This window comes from Scyliorhinus torazame, chromosome 16 (genome assembly GCF_047496885.1).
Source record: "Scyliorhinus torazame isolate Kashiwa2021f chromosome 16, sScyTor2.1, whole genome shotgun sequence".
Classification (NCBI taxonomy): domain Eukaryota; kingdom Metazoa; phylum Chordata; class Chondrichthyes; order Carcharhiniformes; family Scyliorhinidae; genus Scyliorhinus; species Scyliorhinus torazame.
This window is the reverse complement of record NC_092722.1, coordinates 137,437,517-137,454,838: the sequence shown is the minus strand read 5'-3', so window position 1 is coordinate 137,454,838 and position 17,322 is coordinate 137,437,517. Positions and strand designations below refer to the sequence as shown.

Below are 17,322 nucleotides of genomic sequence, written 5' to 3'. Positions count from 1 at the left end.
GGAAGCATGACGGTTCCAGTTCAGTGACTATTCCATTAATATCAAACATTTGAAGCATAGAAAAAAGTTTTAAGGATGGAAATTAAAAAATCAAATATTGAGAGCTTACTCCCTGATTCAAACAGTTCCGATCCAATCCACAAGACATTTGACTTCAGTGTGCACACTGCATTTTTATTGGATGTGCTGCCATTGATGTGATGGATGCAGATCTCAGCACCAGTGAGGTACCCTCAATAATGATGCTTAGAGATTAAACTGTAAAGAAGGCTTTATTAGGCTAATAACTATGCTACAGATTTGGACGAGAGCTGACTGCTATACAGACCATGAGGCAGGCCTTTATGTATGGCTCCCAGATGGGCGGAGCCAGAGGCGGAGTCCCCAGGGTTCCAAGCCTGGTCTTAAAGGGGATATCACCTTACATGATGATAAGGCAGTAACCGTTCATCACAACCAGGTTTTCAGTCGAAAAGGAATCGTGGAATAGGATTGCCAGTGATAGATTTCAGCTTGTGTGAATTCACTGAAATTGTTCAAAAGGTAGCTGGAGGCATTAGTGCTACGAGCTGCACCGATAAAAACAGGTTATTCAGTCTTTCCTTTAATTGATTAAAACCTGTTAAGGTGTTAAGTGAGGATATGATGGCATTCCCCATAAAAATGGTACAGTGAATTATGATAGGTATTGTGAATTGTTATTTATCTTTTGTCTTAATCCCTTGATTGTTTCTTGAGTTCTAGTTATGTTGAAAACAAACCTTTCATTTTACAGATTCTTTAAATTTACCCACATACTTTTTTCTCCACAGGCAATTTGTTTGTTTTTACATTAAAAAGGAAACCTGAAAATAATCTCAAAAAGATTTTAAACTGGTTTTAAACTGAGCAAAATAAACTAATTGCAACAAACTTCACAAATATGACATAGGTCCGATTGAGGATTGTGGATGGCAAGATACTGGTGGTGTTGGCATCAAGGTGTCTTCCGAAGGTGATTGGGGAGGATCAGATGAGGTTCGTATTCAGGGTACTTTCCGTCGTACAGGGAAACGAGGCAGGGATGCCTCATGTCCTCCCTTCTGTTTGCGCTGGCAATAGAGCCTTTGGCCCTCGCATTGAGGTGCTTGGATGAATGGAGGGGGATAGTGAGGGGGGGTTGGAGCACAGGGTGTCCCTGTACGCTGATGATCTGGTGTTGCATATTTCGGACCTGAGCTCTTCTGTGGGGTATATGATGGGACTGCTCAGGACATTTCGGGCATTTTCAGGCTACAAGCTGAACTTAGGTAAAAGTGAGTGTTTTATGATGTCTTTTCCAGGGGCCGAAGTCGGAGTGGCGGGTTTGCCATTTTGGGTGGCAACGATAGCTGAAACGGAGAATCCAGCCCCTCCCCATCTCTTGTGGAACCCCTCATTTGGCCCCCTTAGGGCAAATTTCACCTTCTCTAAATGCAGGAACTCCATTAGATCTTCAGCCACGTCGAGGCAAAGGGTGGAGAAGCTGACTTCCACCCCAACAGAACCTGCCTGCAAGCAATCAGCAAGGCAAAGGCTAAAACATCTGCTCCCACTCCCGCCTGCAACTTCGAGAGGTCTGACATCCTGAATATGGCCTCAGGGGACTAGACTCCAAGTCCACATGTAAGATCGCGGTCATGGTGCTGAAAAACCTCTACCATTTCTCCAACTTCGGGCAGGACCAGAACATATGTACATGATTAGCTGGGCCTCTCCTACACCGTTCACAAGTATCCTCTACCCCCCTCAAACAATTAGTTCATCCTCACCTTCGTCGGTTGCGTCCTGTGTACCTCCTTTAGCTTTATCAAACCCAGCCTCGCACACGAGTTTGAGGCATTCATCCACCGCAGCACCTCACATCACAATCCCTCCTTTAGCGCCATCTCCAGCTCCTCCTCTCACTTGACCTTAACTCCTCCAGAGACACCTTGGGCAGGACTCTCCGTCAGCAGGGAAATGCGATTGGGCGGCGAATCGGTTTTGACACCGAAATCGTGACCAGCGTCGGTTTCACGCCAAATCGCAATTCTCCGGTGCCGCGACAGTGCGTCAATGCACTCCACTCCACACTTACATTAAACACCCTTGGCATAGCATTAGCGGGCCCAGCATGGTTGTGTTGGGTTTAATTTCTGTTGTAATGTTTTTCAACTGCTAAAATATTAAAAATTTGAACAAAAATACTTTAAAAAAATTTAAAGTCTGCTGGTGAATAATCCTGTGTGGAAAGAGAGGCTACTGAATGCTAACATAGAACACAGAATCCCTACAGTGCAGAAGGAGGCCATTCAGCCGATCGAGTCTATACCAACCCTTTGAAAGAGTACCCTACCTAGGCCCATTCCCCCACCCTTTCTCCATAATTCCACCTGACCTAGACATCATTTGGACACTAAAGGGCAATTTATTAGCATGGCCAACCCACCTAACCTGCACACCTACGGACTGCAGAAGAAAACCCACGCAGACATGGGGAGAACATGCAAACTCCACCCAAGGCCGGAATTGAACCCGGGTCCCTGGTGCTGTGAGGCAGTAGTGTGAATCACTGTGCCACCTTGCTGTAACTGAATTATGAGGTTAACGAAGGATGAGGAATTTAGCTATGAACTGATATGTAGGCTGGAATCCTCAGCCATTCGCTGGCGGCGGGATTCTCTGGTCCCGTTTGCAACACAACCAACCGGCGGGTTTCCTAGCGGCGTGGGGTGGCAGCATTGGAAATTCCCAATGCCAATCCTGCCACTGCCGAGAAACATGTGCCTGGGAGGTCGGAGGATCCTGCCCATAGTGTGAGCTGGACAGGTATTTCCTGAAGGTGCTTGCCAGGTTGGGATCCTGAGTTGGCTGGTTTTGGGGCACAATCTGGTGAGCACCACACAGTTGCTGATGCACGTCAGGTTGAGGCAGGAACATGCAATAGAGAAAGCAGTCAGAGACCTGCTGGAACCCAGGACGCAGCTGGTTCCCAACCATATTTCGAACCTCTGGACAAGGTTCTCCAGAGCTGATGCACATGATAGGACACAGCCGTGAGATCCAGGAGGGGGTGTCAGTGACATTCCAGTGACTGCAAGGCCAATTAGAAGGAACCCAACGGCTTCAGGCGCAGGATATGGTGCTGACAATGCATGGCACCGAGGCCAACACTGCTAGGGTGGCAACCGCAGTGGAAAACCTGGAGCCTGACATCCACAACTTGAGTGCTGGTGTCCAAGGCATGGCTCAGTCTGCGACGACCATGGCTGAGGGCCTCAACATCATGTTCCAGTCGATGAGGGACATGTCGCAGACACAGGTGGACATGGCTGAGGCACTCCAGACTGTAGCTGAGTCACTGAGGACCATCGCTGAGGGTTTCAACACCATGGTGCAGACAATGGGGAGCTGACAGGATTGGCAGAGCCAGATGACTCAGAGGCTTCTGGAGTTCACTCCAGCTGTCCTTCCGTCCCATGGAGTCCCCCAGGGCACCCTCAGGGATGAGGAAGCGCTGAAGCCGAACCTGGGACCTTCCACCAAGGAGACTATGATGGTCCCTATTTCATCTGAATCCCCCCTCCTGAGATTGGCGCATTTCAGGGGCAGTGGGCAGAAGATGGTGGCACGGCAACACCTGTGACACAGGTAACTTGGCTGGGGCCCTCCAGAGGACGTCCGCCAAGGGCATCAAAGGCTACAGGGCATGGAAAACAGTAGGCTGCCTCCACTTTGATGAATATCCTGGGGACAAACCTAGACATTGCACTAGACAACGGAAGATCAAGAGATCAAGAAGAGTGAGGAGCACTGAGTGGTTGAGGGGGGTCACTATCTGTAGCTGGGGGAATGGAAATCTGTCACATTAAAATGTTCACTATTAGAACATGTCACACTTGAGACATGTGAAGCCTCTATCACGTCAATCTCCACAGCGAGCCTGCCCACAGCCCTCAAGCTCCCTCCCGCTACAGTTGTTCAAGAACAAAAGCCCCCATGTAGATTCCATTGTGAGGATGGGTCCGAATACGCCGTCAGCAGAAAGACAGGAGTCAGATTTTCTCAGATCCTGAGGAGCACCACAGCTTTCCTCAAAGTGAGTTATCATCACTCATGTTTTGTATATTGACCCCCTGACACTGCCAACACAGACCCACCACCCTGGAGTAATATTCCAGACCTTTGGAGGGGGCAACAGTGTGCTGGGGGGGTTCGGCGAGGGAAATGGGATGGGAGATGTTGAGCTGATGGACTCATCCTAGGGGAATCTGGAAATGGTGAAGCCCACCTTGGTCCTCTTGGCACGTTGGCCCCTCGCTGCAGCTTATCCTTCATCCTCCAGCTTCTCCACAGAGTCTGTGCCAGATTGTGGGGGGCACAGCAGACCACCACAAAGTGGGAGACCCTCTGATGGGTATACTGCAGGGCACTGCTAAAGCAGACTAGGCTCCAGAACCCCATTTTGAGCAGTTTGATGCGCTGCGCAATGGGTGGCAGAGTGGGCCTCATTATCATGAGTGTCTGTCTCGCCTCAGGCTTCCACACTGGCATCATCAGCCATGTCCTTTGTCCCCCACGAGCCAGCTCATCATCATGGGGGTGGACCTCGATGCCAACGGGCATCTCTGAGTTTCCCAGGGTGTAGTTATCATGCATGGTCCCAGGGTATTGGGCACACAGGTGCATGATTTGAGGCAGTGGTCACACACAATCTGAACATTCAGGGAGTGGAACCCCTTCCTGTTAATATAGGGCATTCCCTGATGCCCCGGTGCACACAGGGTGACATTCGTGGCACTGAATGCCCCCTGGTCCTGGGGATAATCTGGCCTCCTTCTATTTTGAAAGCAACAATGTCTTATAAGCCAGTAAGCTGTAATGCATGTGTAGAGGATCTAAGAGAATCTAAAGGAACTGTTGAAATACATGAAGCGAATGACGTTGCAGCAAATGTTTGATGAATTTGGAAAATCCGATGCACATACACAAGCCGAATCCCTTACTGGACAAACCAAAGGGCCCAGAATTAATTGCTCTTGCTGATCAGCCACTTTTTTCTTCACCCCACCTCCGTCAACTATTGGTGAAATAAAGCAGGGAATGGAATGGAATCACCCGTTCCCTCGAGGTCATCAACATCAATTTAGTACAGTTACTGGGAGCAGTGACATGGAAGATACAATGTTTGGATAAGCAAAACAATTTTATTACTGCTTTATAATGTTTTATATTGGTAATGCCATTGAATATGGTTGTTTTATTTTTCAAGTACAGATTTATGTCCAGACATTTGTAGTTAGGTATTCTAACATCTATTTATAATTCAGAAAATTCCAAAATCCTGAAATTATCTAATCCCAACAATTCCGGACTGGAGAAGGTACAGTGTACTCTAATGTAGTGAGACACTGTTTTCTAACAGTTTACACTGCAAAAGGCAGTGCAGCAAAATTGTGTACTGAAAGATTTAATATTTTGTCTTTAATTGACTAAGTGACAATGAGATTTGGTAATCCATAAAGGATGAAATTAAAAGCAGCTTGTTGAGTGTTAAGTTCTTCTGGATGATTGCTTGTCTGGACTTTAAGGTACTGAGGTAAAGAGCCATCATGCGCTGCAGGGGAAAAGAAACAAAGATTTTTTAAAAATATAACAAAGTACATTATTACAACTTAATTGAACTCCCAATAGACATGTGAAAATAGATAAGCACTCTAACTAAACGCACTAATTTATTCGATACCTGGATATAACATGTATCAACTCAAATGATCAACAGTGATTGAAACTGGTGTAATGGAATATTATGGATGATCATGAGATTGTGAACACAACATTAAAGTTGCAACTTTAGTACTGTTGACAATAAAACAGACAAATAAATCATGATTCTGAATTATTTGTTATTCCAACAGACTCCCATCAATATTCCAGTGAGTGCCTCCAAGAATGGCCTGAAACACTGAATCCTGATCCTTTTTATTGAGTTTTTGTGGTACACAAAACAAGGATAAATGTCTGTAGTAGACAGAGGAAAAATAAAAATATTTACATATTGGTCTGTTTCAACGATTTACATACATACATCGTGGTTTTCTTTTCTCTTAAATTACTTACAGCGGTGCTTGTGGTTTCCTGTGTCTCGTTCCCCACCAGTTTTCTTTTTTTTCCCCCCCTTTGGTTCAGGTTGTTGCTCCTGCCCCCACTTCTTCTTTTTTCCTGCCCCCACCTTCTTTCACATGCTTCTTTTGTTGGGCATGATTGGGTTCCACGTTTCCCTGCACCCCCTCCCACTCCCACTCCCCCCCCCCCCCCCTTTCTTGCAGGATCAGGGCTACCCCCTTGTCATGATATCCAGATCAGCATATCATGGTGCAATCACACACACTGATGGACAGGCAGTTGGACCAACCAGCATACAAACAACATCGCAGCCAATCACCAGTGAGAGCACTCGCATTATAAAGCAGGGAACACCACAGTTCCCGCTCATTCTACCAGGAGATAGCTCAGAGCTCACAGCGTGCCACTCAGACATAGTCCATGTGCTGAGTGCCTCACTAAGATAGTGATAGGGCTGGGTTCACAGGTTAGCTGGTGAAGCACGTACCCAAGTCAGCAGTTAGTTGTAACCGTTGTTAAGACAATAAAACAGAGTTGTACCATCTACAGCCGTGTTGGGTCATTTGTGCAGCAGGACACGTCGCCCCTCTTGTTCTTTGGCTTCTTAGCTGATGACTATGCACAGGTCTTGGAACAACCGTGTGAATGGCTCCCACATTTTGTGGAAGCCCTCTTCCGCCCCTTGGATGGCGAATTTAATTTTCTCCATTTGGAGATATCCCGATAGGTCAGACAGCCAGTCTGTAGCTTTGGGTTGTGCTGCTGACCGCCAGCCAAACAGGATTCTCCGGCGGGCGATCAGGGAGGCAAAGGCAAGGGCACTGGCCCTCATCCCCATAAAGACATCTGGCTGTTCTGATATCCCTAAGACTGCCACTCATGGGCCAGGCATTATCCCTTATCCCCACCACCTTGGACATTGCCTCGAAGAAGGCTGCCCAATTCCCAGAAAGTCTGCGGCAGGACCAGAACATTTGGGCATGGTTGGCCAGGCTGTTTTGGCACCGTTCTCATTTATCCTCCATCTCCGGGAAGAACCTGCTCATTTGGGGTCTGGTTAAGTGGGCTGTGTGTACCACCTTTAGCTGCACAGGCTTAGCCTTGGGCATGCGGAGGTAGAATTGACCCTGTGCAGTGCTTCGCTCCAGAGTCCCTACCCTATAAACCAAAAGTCCTTCTTCCACTTCTCCCTCATCTCATCCAGTTGGGTATTGGCCCCCTTTAGCAGGCACCCGTACATGTCACCACAGTTCCCTTTTCCCAGGATGTCCACGTCCAACAGCTCCTCTAGAAGTGATTGTTCTGGTGGTCATGGATACGCCCTTGTTTCCCTTCATAGGAAGTTTTTGATTTGCAGGTACCTAAGTTTGTTTCCCCTGTCAGCTGGAATCTTTCTGTCAGTTCTTCGAGCATTGTTAACGTGTTGTTGGTGTAAAAATCCCTAACTGTCAGCATCCCCTATCCTGTCTCCACCTTTTGAAGGTGGCACCCATAGTTGCCGGCGTGAACCTGTGGTTGTTGCAGATGGGGGCTTTAACGGACATTTTGGTTAGCCCGAAATGCTGTCACAGTTGGTTCCACGACCGGAGTGTTGCTACCACCACTGGGCTCATTGAATATTTGTTAGGTGGGGATGGGAGTGCCGCCGTGGTGAGGGCCTGGAGGGCGGTCCCTCTGCAGAAGCCCTCCTCCATAAGGACCCACTTGGCTTCTGACTCCTTTATCCACCCCTTTACTCTCTCTGTGGTTGCTGCCCAGTTGTAATATTGCAGGTTTGGGAGGGCTCGTCCCACCATGGATCTCGTTTTCTGCAATACTTTCTTTGGATCCTTGCATTCTTTCCGCCGCGGACAAACGCCATAATCAGTTTGTTCAGTGAATTGCAAAAAGGCCTTGGGTATGTCGAGGGGGATGGATCTAAACAGGAAGAGGAACCTGGGAGGTACGTTCATTTTGATCATCTGCACCTTCACCGCCAGGGAGAGTGGGAGTGTGTTCCATCTCTGCAGGTCCTTTTTTACTTCCTCCGTCATGCTGGTCAGGTTCCACTTGTGGATCCCCGTCCAGTCATGAACGATTTGGATTCCCAGGTAGTGGAATTTGTGTTGAACCTATTTTAAAGGCAACCCCACCAGCTCTGTCCCTCCCCCTTGCGGCTTCACCGGGAAGATCTGCATTTGCTCAGGTTAAGTTTGTAATCCAAACTCTTTCAAGAGTGTCATAATTCCTTCCATGCTGCTTCACGGGTCCGAGGTATAGAGGAGCAGGTCATCCTTATAGAGCTCTGTGGTCTCTGTCTCCTCTCCGGATCCCTTTCCGGTTCTTTGCCGCCCTAAGTGGTTCGATTGTTCGGGCGAACAGCAGCGGGGATAATGGGCATCCCTGTGTCTCTGTGCAGCTGAAAGTACTTAGACCTGTGATATTTGTCTGTACGCTCGCCATGGGACCATTGTCCAGGAGTTTCACCCAGGCTGTAAACCCTGTTCCAAGCCCAAACTGCACCAGTACCTCTTTGAGGTACTTCCATTCGACTCTGTCGAAGGTCTTTTCTTTGTGAGGGTAAGGTTTACTCGTGTGAACAAGGTGGAGTAGGTAGGAGATTAAGATCTTAAGGGATACATGAGCAAGTCAACCTTCAATGATGAGAGATAGGGATGTGTATTTGGAAGGAGTATTGCCAGAAAAGGTGGTAATATGTGGAATTAGCGGTGAGAGCAGTTGTGTGGCTGTATGTAAGGTAAGTTTAGAGAGTCTGGTGAAAAGTGAAGTGGTAGTAAGAGTAATAGAAAAATTACCTTTTTTAAGTGTACAAGTCATCCTAGGTAATGATATAGTGGATCACAGATGGGAGTGCAACCTATTGTGGTTGAAAAGTCAGTGGAAAGTCAAACAACTGAGACGTTGCAAGAAGTACATCCGGAAGGGTTTCCTGCTAGTGTGGTAACCAGATCACAAAGCAATATGTTGAGACAGGAGGAAGAGAACTTGGAGTGCCGATAGGGAGGTTGAGGTTCAGTTGTCAGAAACCATGGGCTGGATTCTCTGTTCTGGAGACTAAGTCTCAACGCCGGCGTGAAAACGGTGGCGTTTCACGGCGGAAAAATTGCCATGAAACAGTCATTGATTCTCCGTTTCAGGGGGGGCTAGCAGCCAGGCAGTGTAGAGAACCCGGCTCTAGCTGCCAATACGGCCTAGAGAATTGCCAGGCCCATGGCCGCGCATGCTAACTGCGGCAGCCTGCAGCGACCTCGCCATGCAACATGGCGGCGGCCATTCGTGGACCTGGCCCGTGAAACAGTCCCCCACTTTGGCCAGCTCGCGCACCCCATACTGCCTCACCACAGTGCCCCCAGCTCTGATTATGTCCAACCCAGCCCATGGATCGGCCCTGCCCAACTGTGGTGTCACTGGACTGAGTCCGCAGTTGCCACGCCGAGTTCCCGACGGGTGAGACCACATGTGTCCCACGCCGTCGGGAACTCGGCTGGTCGGGGCTGGAGCATCGGGGGACGGGCTTCAGGCATTCGTGGATACATGGCGCGAGAGAGCAGAGCATCATGGAAGCGGCGCCGCCCCCGATTCTGTCGGTAATTTGGATTCTCCGGCCCATCGCCGAACGCAATTTCGGCATCGCTGACCGGAGAATCCAGCCCCATGTTTGGTCAGATGATTAGTAAAGAACAAGAACACGTGGTAGATGAAACGGATATCTTTACTTCGTGCAAGTTAGTTGAATTATAACAGAAGGATTAAGAGATAGAGCTGTTGTATCAGAAAGCATATAAGGAAATGGAATCTGAGTGTATACCATAGTGTTAGTACGTTAGAAATAATGAAGTAATGATAAAATAGAGACCGTTATATATTCAAGCAGATGAGAAAGGGACAGAAGTTCATCAAGTGGTATTACCAGTGGGGCAATGCAGGTAGAGCATGGGATTCCAGTAAGGAAAACTCAGGCAAAATTACAAAAAATATTTTTATCGGTCTGGACTGAATAAGGATACAGTTGAATTTTGCTCTGCATGTCACACATGTCAGGTAATAGGGAAACCTCAGGCGATAGTCAAACCAGCACCTTTAATACCCATTTCAGCACTTGAGGAACCTTTTACTAGGGTCTTAATTGATTGCATGGGACCACTGCCGAAAAAAAAAGTGGGAATCAGTATCTGTTGACTTTAATTAATGTGTCTGCTAGATTTTCATTAAGAAACATTACATCTAAGTGGGTTGCAGAGGAGTTAACCAATTTTTTTTACTAGATATGGACGACCAAAAGAAATTCAATCAGATCAGTGAGCAAATTTTATGTTGCTATTATTCAAGGAAGTTATGGATAGTTGAGGGATAAAGCCATTCTTCAACTGGAATCACAAGGGGCATTAGAAAGATGGCATCAAACTCGAATGATCATGTTGTGGGCCTATAGTCAAGATTATCCAGAGGATTGGAATAAAGGAAATCCATTTGTACATTTGCAAATACGGATGCACCAAATGAATCAACTAAATTCAGTCCATTCAAATTGATTGTTGGTCATGAGATGAGAGGGCCACTGAAATTGACCAAAGAGAAATTGATGAGTCAATGGTCGGAGACTACGTTGTTGGGTTATGTGTCAAATTTTAGGGAGAGATTAACTAGGGCTTGTGAGTTGGCTAGGAAACATAGAATTTACAGTGCAGAAGGAGGCCATTCAGCCCATCGGGTCTGCACCGGCTCTTTGAAAGAGCATCCTACCCAAGCCCACACCTCCACCCTATCCCCATAACCCGACCCAACACTAAGGGCAATTTTAGACACTAAGGGCAATTTAACATGGCAAATCCATCTAACCTGCACATCTTTGGACTGTGGGAGGAAACCGGAGCACCCGGAGGAAACCCACGCACACACGGGGAGAACGTGCAGACTCCGCACAGACAGTGACCCAAGCCGGGAATCGAACCTGGGACCCTGGAGCTGTGAAGCAATTGTGCTATCCACAATGCTACCGTGCTGCCCATCTGGAATTGTCACAACATGTGATGAAAAAAGAGGCAGATAAGAAATCAAAAATTCGTAGTTTTGTTAATGGGGAGAAATTACCAATGGTAGGTGAACCGTTAAAAGCAAGATTTAATGGGCCTTATCAAATTAAGAGGAAATTGAACGAGATGAATGATTTGTTAAGAATGCCAGACAGAAGGAAAACACACAGAGTGTGTCATGTTAACATGCTGAATAGGTATTTTGATAAAGAAGGAAAGAAGGAGCAAATGTTGGCCGCTGTAACTCAGGGAGAAGAGATAAAGCCTGGAGATTCTGAATTTGACATCAAGCAAATTAAATTGAAAAATAAGGAAATATTAAAGAATTGGGATAACTCATTGAGTTACCTTCCGGGAAAAAAATCAAAATGACCTAAAAGAGATATTAGAGTCATATAGAGCTGTCTGTGGGAATAAGTTGGGAAGTACGGAAGTAATTATGCATGATGTAGATACAGTAAATGCCATTCCCATTAAACAGATCCATACAGGCTCAATCTACTAAAGCTAACAGAGGTACAAATGGAGATGGCTGATTTACGCAAATACCAAACAGAGATGGGTGATTTACATAAACACCAAACAGAACAGCGGGGGGGGGGGGGCCTGAGCATCTCAAACAGATCAGCATCCGGCGCCGAACCAGTTTTACCCCGTACGTCCGATCCTCCGCGCATCGGGAATCCTGCTACCGGCAGCAGGTGGCAGCGAAACCAGGCCTTTGTCTTTTTTTTGTTTACAGTTCAGTTTTACCAAATGACATCTCAGCTGAGTAAACTTATCTTCTTCTGATTTAAAACGTGACTCTTGGTCGACCCTTATCCTTTACCATAATTACTTCAGATCAAACTGTATTATATTCATCATCTCTAAAACATTCTCTCATTAATCATTTTTCCAGCTTCATTACTCAAAACCACATCCAGTACTAGCCCTGTTCTTGTTGGGCAGACTTAGAAAGTTCTCCTCAATGCATTTTAAGAATTCTGGATCCCTATACTTTTTCAAACGAATTTTTTCCCAACTAATGTTACAATCATTCAAATTAGTCATTCCTCCCAATATTACCCTATAATTTCTTCACTTCTTAACAGTATCCTGACATATTTGCTCTTCTGTCTCCCTCTGACTGCTGTAGGGTCTATAGTATACTTCTAGCGGTATGATTGCCCCTCTTTCCTCAGTTCAATACATGTGGCCTCATTGATGCCCTTCTTGCATAACATCCCACCTGAGAGTTTCTTCAACATGCAAACCTCTCTCCTTTTATCCCCCTTAATGCTAAGCTACTATTCCTGCCCTTTGTTTTTGTAATAGCTATGATACCACCCTTATTCACTAGACTCCTTTATTTGAAGTATTTATCAATAATCACTGAACAACTTCCTTGCTGTCTACTTTCTAACCTTCCTTTCCTTGGCCTTCCATATGCAGTCACTAATTTTCTGCCTTGTTTTTACAATTTTTCTTTTCCCTCTTTCGAAATCTACAACCAGCTTCCCAAATAACTGCCAAGTTAGTTGAAACTTTCCCCAAGGTTGCACTAGCAAACCTCATCAGCAAAGTAATGGTTGTGGCCCTGTGGAAGTGCAATCTGTCCAGCTTGTGTAAGGTCCATTTCCCCTGAAACTAACCCCAATAACCCAGGAATCTAAACTCCCCCTCTTGCATAACCACTTCTGCTGCACATTCAGCTTCACAATCCTCTTATTTCTGTACTCACTAGTTTTAGAAAATAAGAATTCTATTGGTACTGCTGAATAGGATGACTAAATGTTTCAAATGTGGAATATATTTACATACCTAAAGCATTTGGATTCTCAGCTGACTGTTCATTATCATTTGCAGGAGCATTTTCTATTCCAGATTTAATTATTTCAAGAATTGTTTGGCCAGTTGTCTTGCCGACTTCCAACAAATCTAAAGGGAAACATCATTATCAATAGATAAGTATTAACAAGTCCAAATATAAATTCTGTACTCAACATGAAAGGGACGAGAAGGTGAGGTATGAAGGGGCATCAAAAAGGTTGGGCATCAAAAAGGAGGGTTCTGAAGGTGGGGGTGGGATACTTAAACTGAGGTGGGGGCCTGAAGGGGGGAGGATCTCAATGATTCATAGCGGGGTGTGCTCATTTGAGGGGGGGGTTTGCAATATCCATGTCTTTGGGGGTGACATTGTCTGTGGGTGTGGGGGACCTTGAAGCTCACTTCGAGATTGGGGCACCCTTTCAAAATGGTGGCCCAATCTCTGAGGAGCTGGTCTTGCCAGCGTGTTCAGCTCCCCACTGCTCAAAGAATTTCGAAGCCTGGGTTACACCTGGAAGAAACTCTCCTAGGCCCAGCAAAATGACTAAGTGTGGGTGAATCCAGGTCTGGATCTCATCCAAAAAGCTAGCGGGAAACACTCTGCCAAACTCATCCAAAATGACAGTCAATTTCTGGGTGAATCGGGCCCAAGGGAAAGTTATATAGTACATTAATACAAGTAATCCAAAATAGAATAGTGTTAATGCAAGAGAATAGAGTTAATGTTGAGACATGGCAGGGTAACTCAATCAAGTGGAAAGCCTGTCCTATAATATGTGTGACGTCATGGACGCTGTGTGGATAGCACATTCAGAGAGGGCCTAAGGGTCTGAAGGCAGAGAAGGTACGGGTGATGAACAGGCAGTACAAGAGACTAGGCAAGTAATGCAGGAGTCCCCTGGGATCCCACTCAGAAATCGTTTTTCTGTTTTGGAAGCTGGTAAGAGCACTGGTTCCTCAGGGGAGTGCAGTCAGAGCCACGTTTGTGGCCCAAGAGTGGCTTGGCTATGGGAAGGGGAGGAAGAAGAAAGGAAGAGCAATAGTGAGAGAGGATTCATCAGTTAGAGGAACAGGCAGGCACTTTTGTGGTTGTGGATGTGGTTCCAGGATGGTATGTTGCCACCTTGTTGCCAGGGTCAAGGAAGAGATAGAGTGATAATCTTCAAGGAGGACAATCTTCGGGGGGAGGGTGAACAGCCAGAGGTTGGGGTCCACATTGGTACCAATTATGTAGTTAGGAATGGGGATGGGGTCCTGCATTCTGCATTTAGGGAACTAGCCAGAAAATGAGCAAGCAGGACCTCAAAGGTAGTAGTCTCTGGATTACTCCCAGTCCCATGTGAAAGGGAGTACAAAAATAGGAGGATAAAGAAGGTGAATTCATGGCTGGAAAGATGGCGCAGGAGGGCGGGATTTAGATTCCTTGGACAATGAGTCTCGCTCTGGGAGAGATAGCCCTTGTACAAGCCAGAGAGGTTGCACCTGACAGAGCTTGGACTGAGTTCCTTGTGGGGAAATTTGCTAGTGTTGTCGGGAGGGCTTTATACAAACTCAGCAGAGGAAATATTAGAGAGGAATACCAGGATTCACAAAATACTGGGAAGGACAGAAAGCACTCGTATCGACAAAAGTAAATTAATCGGTGAAGTTGGAGAAGGGAGAAAGTAATGACTTCTAAATCAGGGATACTGTGCATGTGTATGAATGCATAAAGTACAATAAATAAGATTGGGGCATAACAGGCGCAGATTGCGATGTGGAAATATGATGTTGTGGTTGTCATAACCTGGGATTAAGCAGATCTTGGGACACTAATGAGACTGGGGGATTGATATTCCCAAAGGACTATGGCGAATACGCACTCCCCCACTGAGGGGGAAAAGTAATCTTAGAATGATACTTTGGAAAAGGAGTATGTAAAATTATCGGAAAGACACAAAACAAAAGGAAAAGCTTTACTGTAGCTATACTGAGATTTTACAAAAGATAGGGGTTAGAGGTTCTGAAGAAATTCTTGAAAAATTCATGTTTTTTTCTCATTAGAGCTAAAAATATTGACAAGACCTGAGAAGCGTTGCCAAAATCCTGAAGTGTTATAAGGTTGAAAATATGGTGATAATATATTAATCTAATATCAACAGGAATTAAAGGGTATATTAGGAAGAAAATCTTTATATAGGGTACAGTTTGATGTGGAAGCAGAATCTCTGCTCTTCTAAAAAGAGGAATGTTAGGCGCTTCGACCATAAGACCATAAGACATAGGAGCAGAGTTAGGCCACGCAGTCCATCGAGTCTGCTCCGCCATTCAATCATGGCTGAAATTCTTCTCATCCCCATTCTCCTGCCTTTTCCCCATAACCACAATCCCCTTATTAATCAAGAACCTATCTATCTCTGTCTTAAAGACACTCAGTGATTTGGCCTCCACAGCCTTCTTCGGCAGAGTTCCACAGATTCACCACCCTATGGCTGAAGAAATACCTCCTCATCTCTGTTTTAAAGGATCATCCCTTTAGTCTGAGATGGTATCCTCTGGTTCTAGTTTTTCCTACTCGTAGAAACATCCTCTCTGCGTTCACTCTATCCAGGCCTCGCAGTATCCTCTTAAGTTTCAATAAGATTCCCCCCTCATCCTTCTAAACTTCACCGAGTACAGACCCAGAGTCCCCAAGCGTTCCTCTTACTACAAGCTCTTTATTCCAGGGATCATACTTGTGAACCTCCTGTGGACCCTTTCCAAGGCCAGCACATCCTTCCTTAGATACGGGGCCCAAAACTGCTCACAATACTCCAAATGGAGTTTGACCAGTGCCTTTTACAGCCTCAGAAGTACATCCCTGCTCTTGTACTCTAGCCCTCTTGACATGAATGCTAACATTGCATTTCCCTCCCTAACTGCCGACTGAACCTGCACATTAACCTTAAGAGAATCTTTAACAAGGACTACCAAGTCTCTTTGTGCTTCTGATTTCCTAAGCATTTGCCCATTTAGAAAATAGTCAATGCTCCATTCCTCCTTCCAAAGTGCAGAACCTCACACTTTCCCACATTGTATTCCATCTTCCACTTCTTTGTCCACTCTTTTAGCCTGTCCAAGTCCTTCTGCAGCTTCCCTGCTTCCTCAATACTACATGTCCCTCTACATATCTTTGTATCTTCTGCAAACTTAGCAACAGTGAATGTATATTGTGAAAGGTTGTGGTCCTAGCACCGACCCGAGGCACACCACTAGTCCACGGCTGCCATCCTGAAAAAGGCCCCTTTATACCCACTCTCTGCCTTCTGCTAGTCAGCCAATCCTCTATCCATGCCAGGATCTTACCCTTAACACTATGGGCTCTTACCATATTTAACAGTCTCCAATGCAGCACCTTGTCAAAGGTTTATGTAAAACATTCAAGCCTTACTTTTTGACAATTTCAAAAACTTTTTGGTATTGTCTTTAAGTGTGCTGTGCCACTGGTTAATCATAATGGAACGGACTCCAGTTAGGCTCAGGATTATTGCTGCATCCATTTGTCCCTCTGTTGCCATCTGCACTGCACTGCAAAACACAAAAGCAAATAAAATTTTAAAAAATATTTATGTACTTTTACATATAAATATTTACATATAAAGGGCAGCACGGTAGCACAGTGGTTAGCACGGTTGCTTCACAGCACCAGGGTCCCAAATTCGATTCCAGGCTTGGGTCACTATCTGTGTGGAGTCTGCATGTTTTCCCCGTGTCTGCGTGAGTTTCCTCCGGGTGCTCTGGTTTACTCCCACAGTCCAAAGATGTGCAGGTTAGGTGGATTGGCCATGCTAAATTGCCCTTAGTTTCCAATAAGGTTAAGTGGGGTTACTAGGGTTACGGGGATAGGGAGGAGGGGTGGGTCTTAAGTGAGGTGCTCTTTCCAAGGGCCATTGCAGACTCGATGGGACGAATGGCCTCCTTTTGCACTGTAAATTCTATGTCACAATGACATCTTTCACAATTCGTTCTTCTTATCTGTCCAGACAAATGTTGGGTGATGCTCTGGTGGCAATTTTTGTGGTAAGTTATCGCTGACTATTAAAACTGTTCAAAGTGCAATTTGGAAATGGCCTCAATATCCTCCACTCTTATCATTCACAGCAGGAAAGTCGACCAGGCATCCCATGACTAAATTGTACTGGAGATCATGGCTGGGATTCTCTGGCCTTTGGGATTCACATTTCCTGCAAGAGCACACCCCCACCCAGGGATTTCCCGAGGTGTGGGTGGCTTCAATGGGAAATCCCACTGACAAGCGGCGGGAGGAGAGAATCCCACCACGAGCAAACGACACACCGCCAATAAATGCTCAGCTAGGGGACTGGAGAATCCCATC

At 46.0% G+C, this 17,322-nt stretch overlaps 1 protein-coding gene across 2 annotated transcripts in view; it reads right to left on the bottom strand.

Annotated features, from left to right (window-relative positions):
- Positions 1-5,187: 5,187 nt before the first annotated feature.
- cfap46 (cilia and flagella associated protein 46) overlaps positions 5,188-17,322 on the bottom strand; it is a 368,598-nt gene continuing 356,463 nt past the window's right edge. For both annotated transcript variants that reach the window (XM_072479134.1, XM_072479136.1), the window contains 3 exons: positions 16,378-16,514; positions 12,963-13,079; positions 5,188-5,617 (listed from right to left, as the gene is read on the bottom strand). In XM_072479134.1, coding sequence (XP_072335235.1) covers positions 5,493-5,617; positions 12,963-13,079; positions 16,378-16,514 — 379 coding nt within the window. In that variant the 3' untranslated portion in view covers positions 5,188-5,492. The remainder of the gene's footprint in view (positions 5,618-12,962; positions 13,080-16,377; positions 16,515-17,322) is intronic.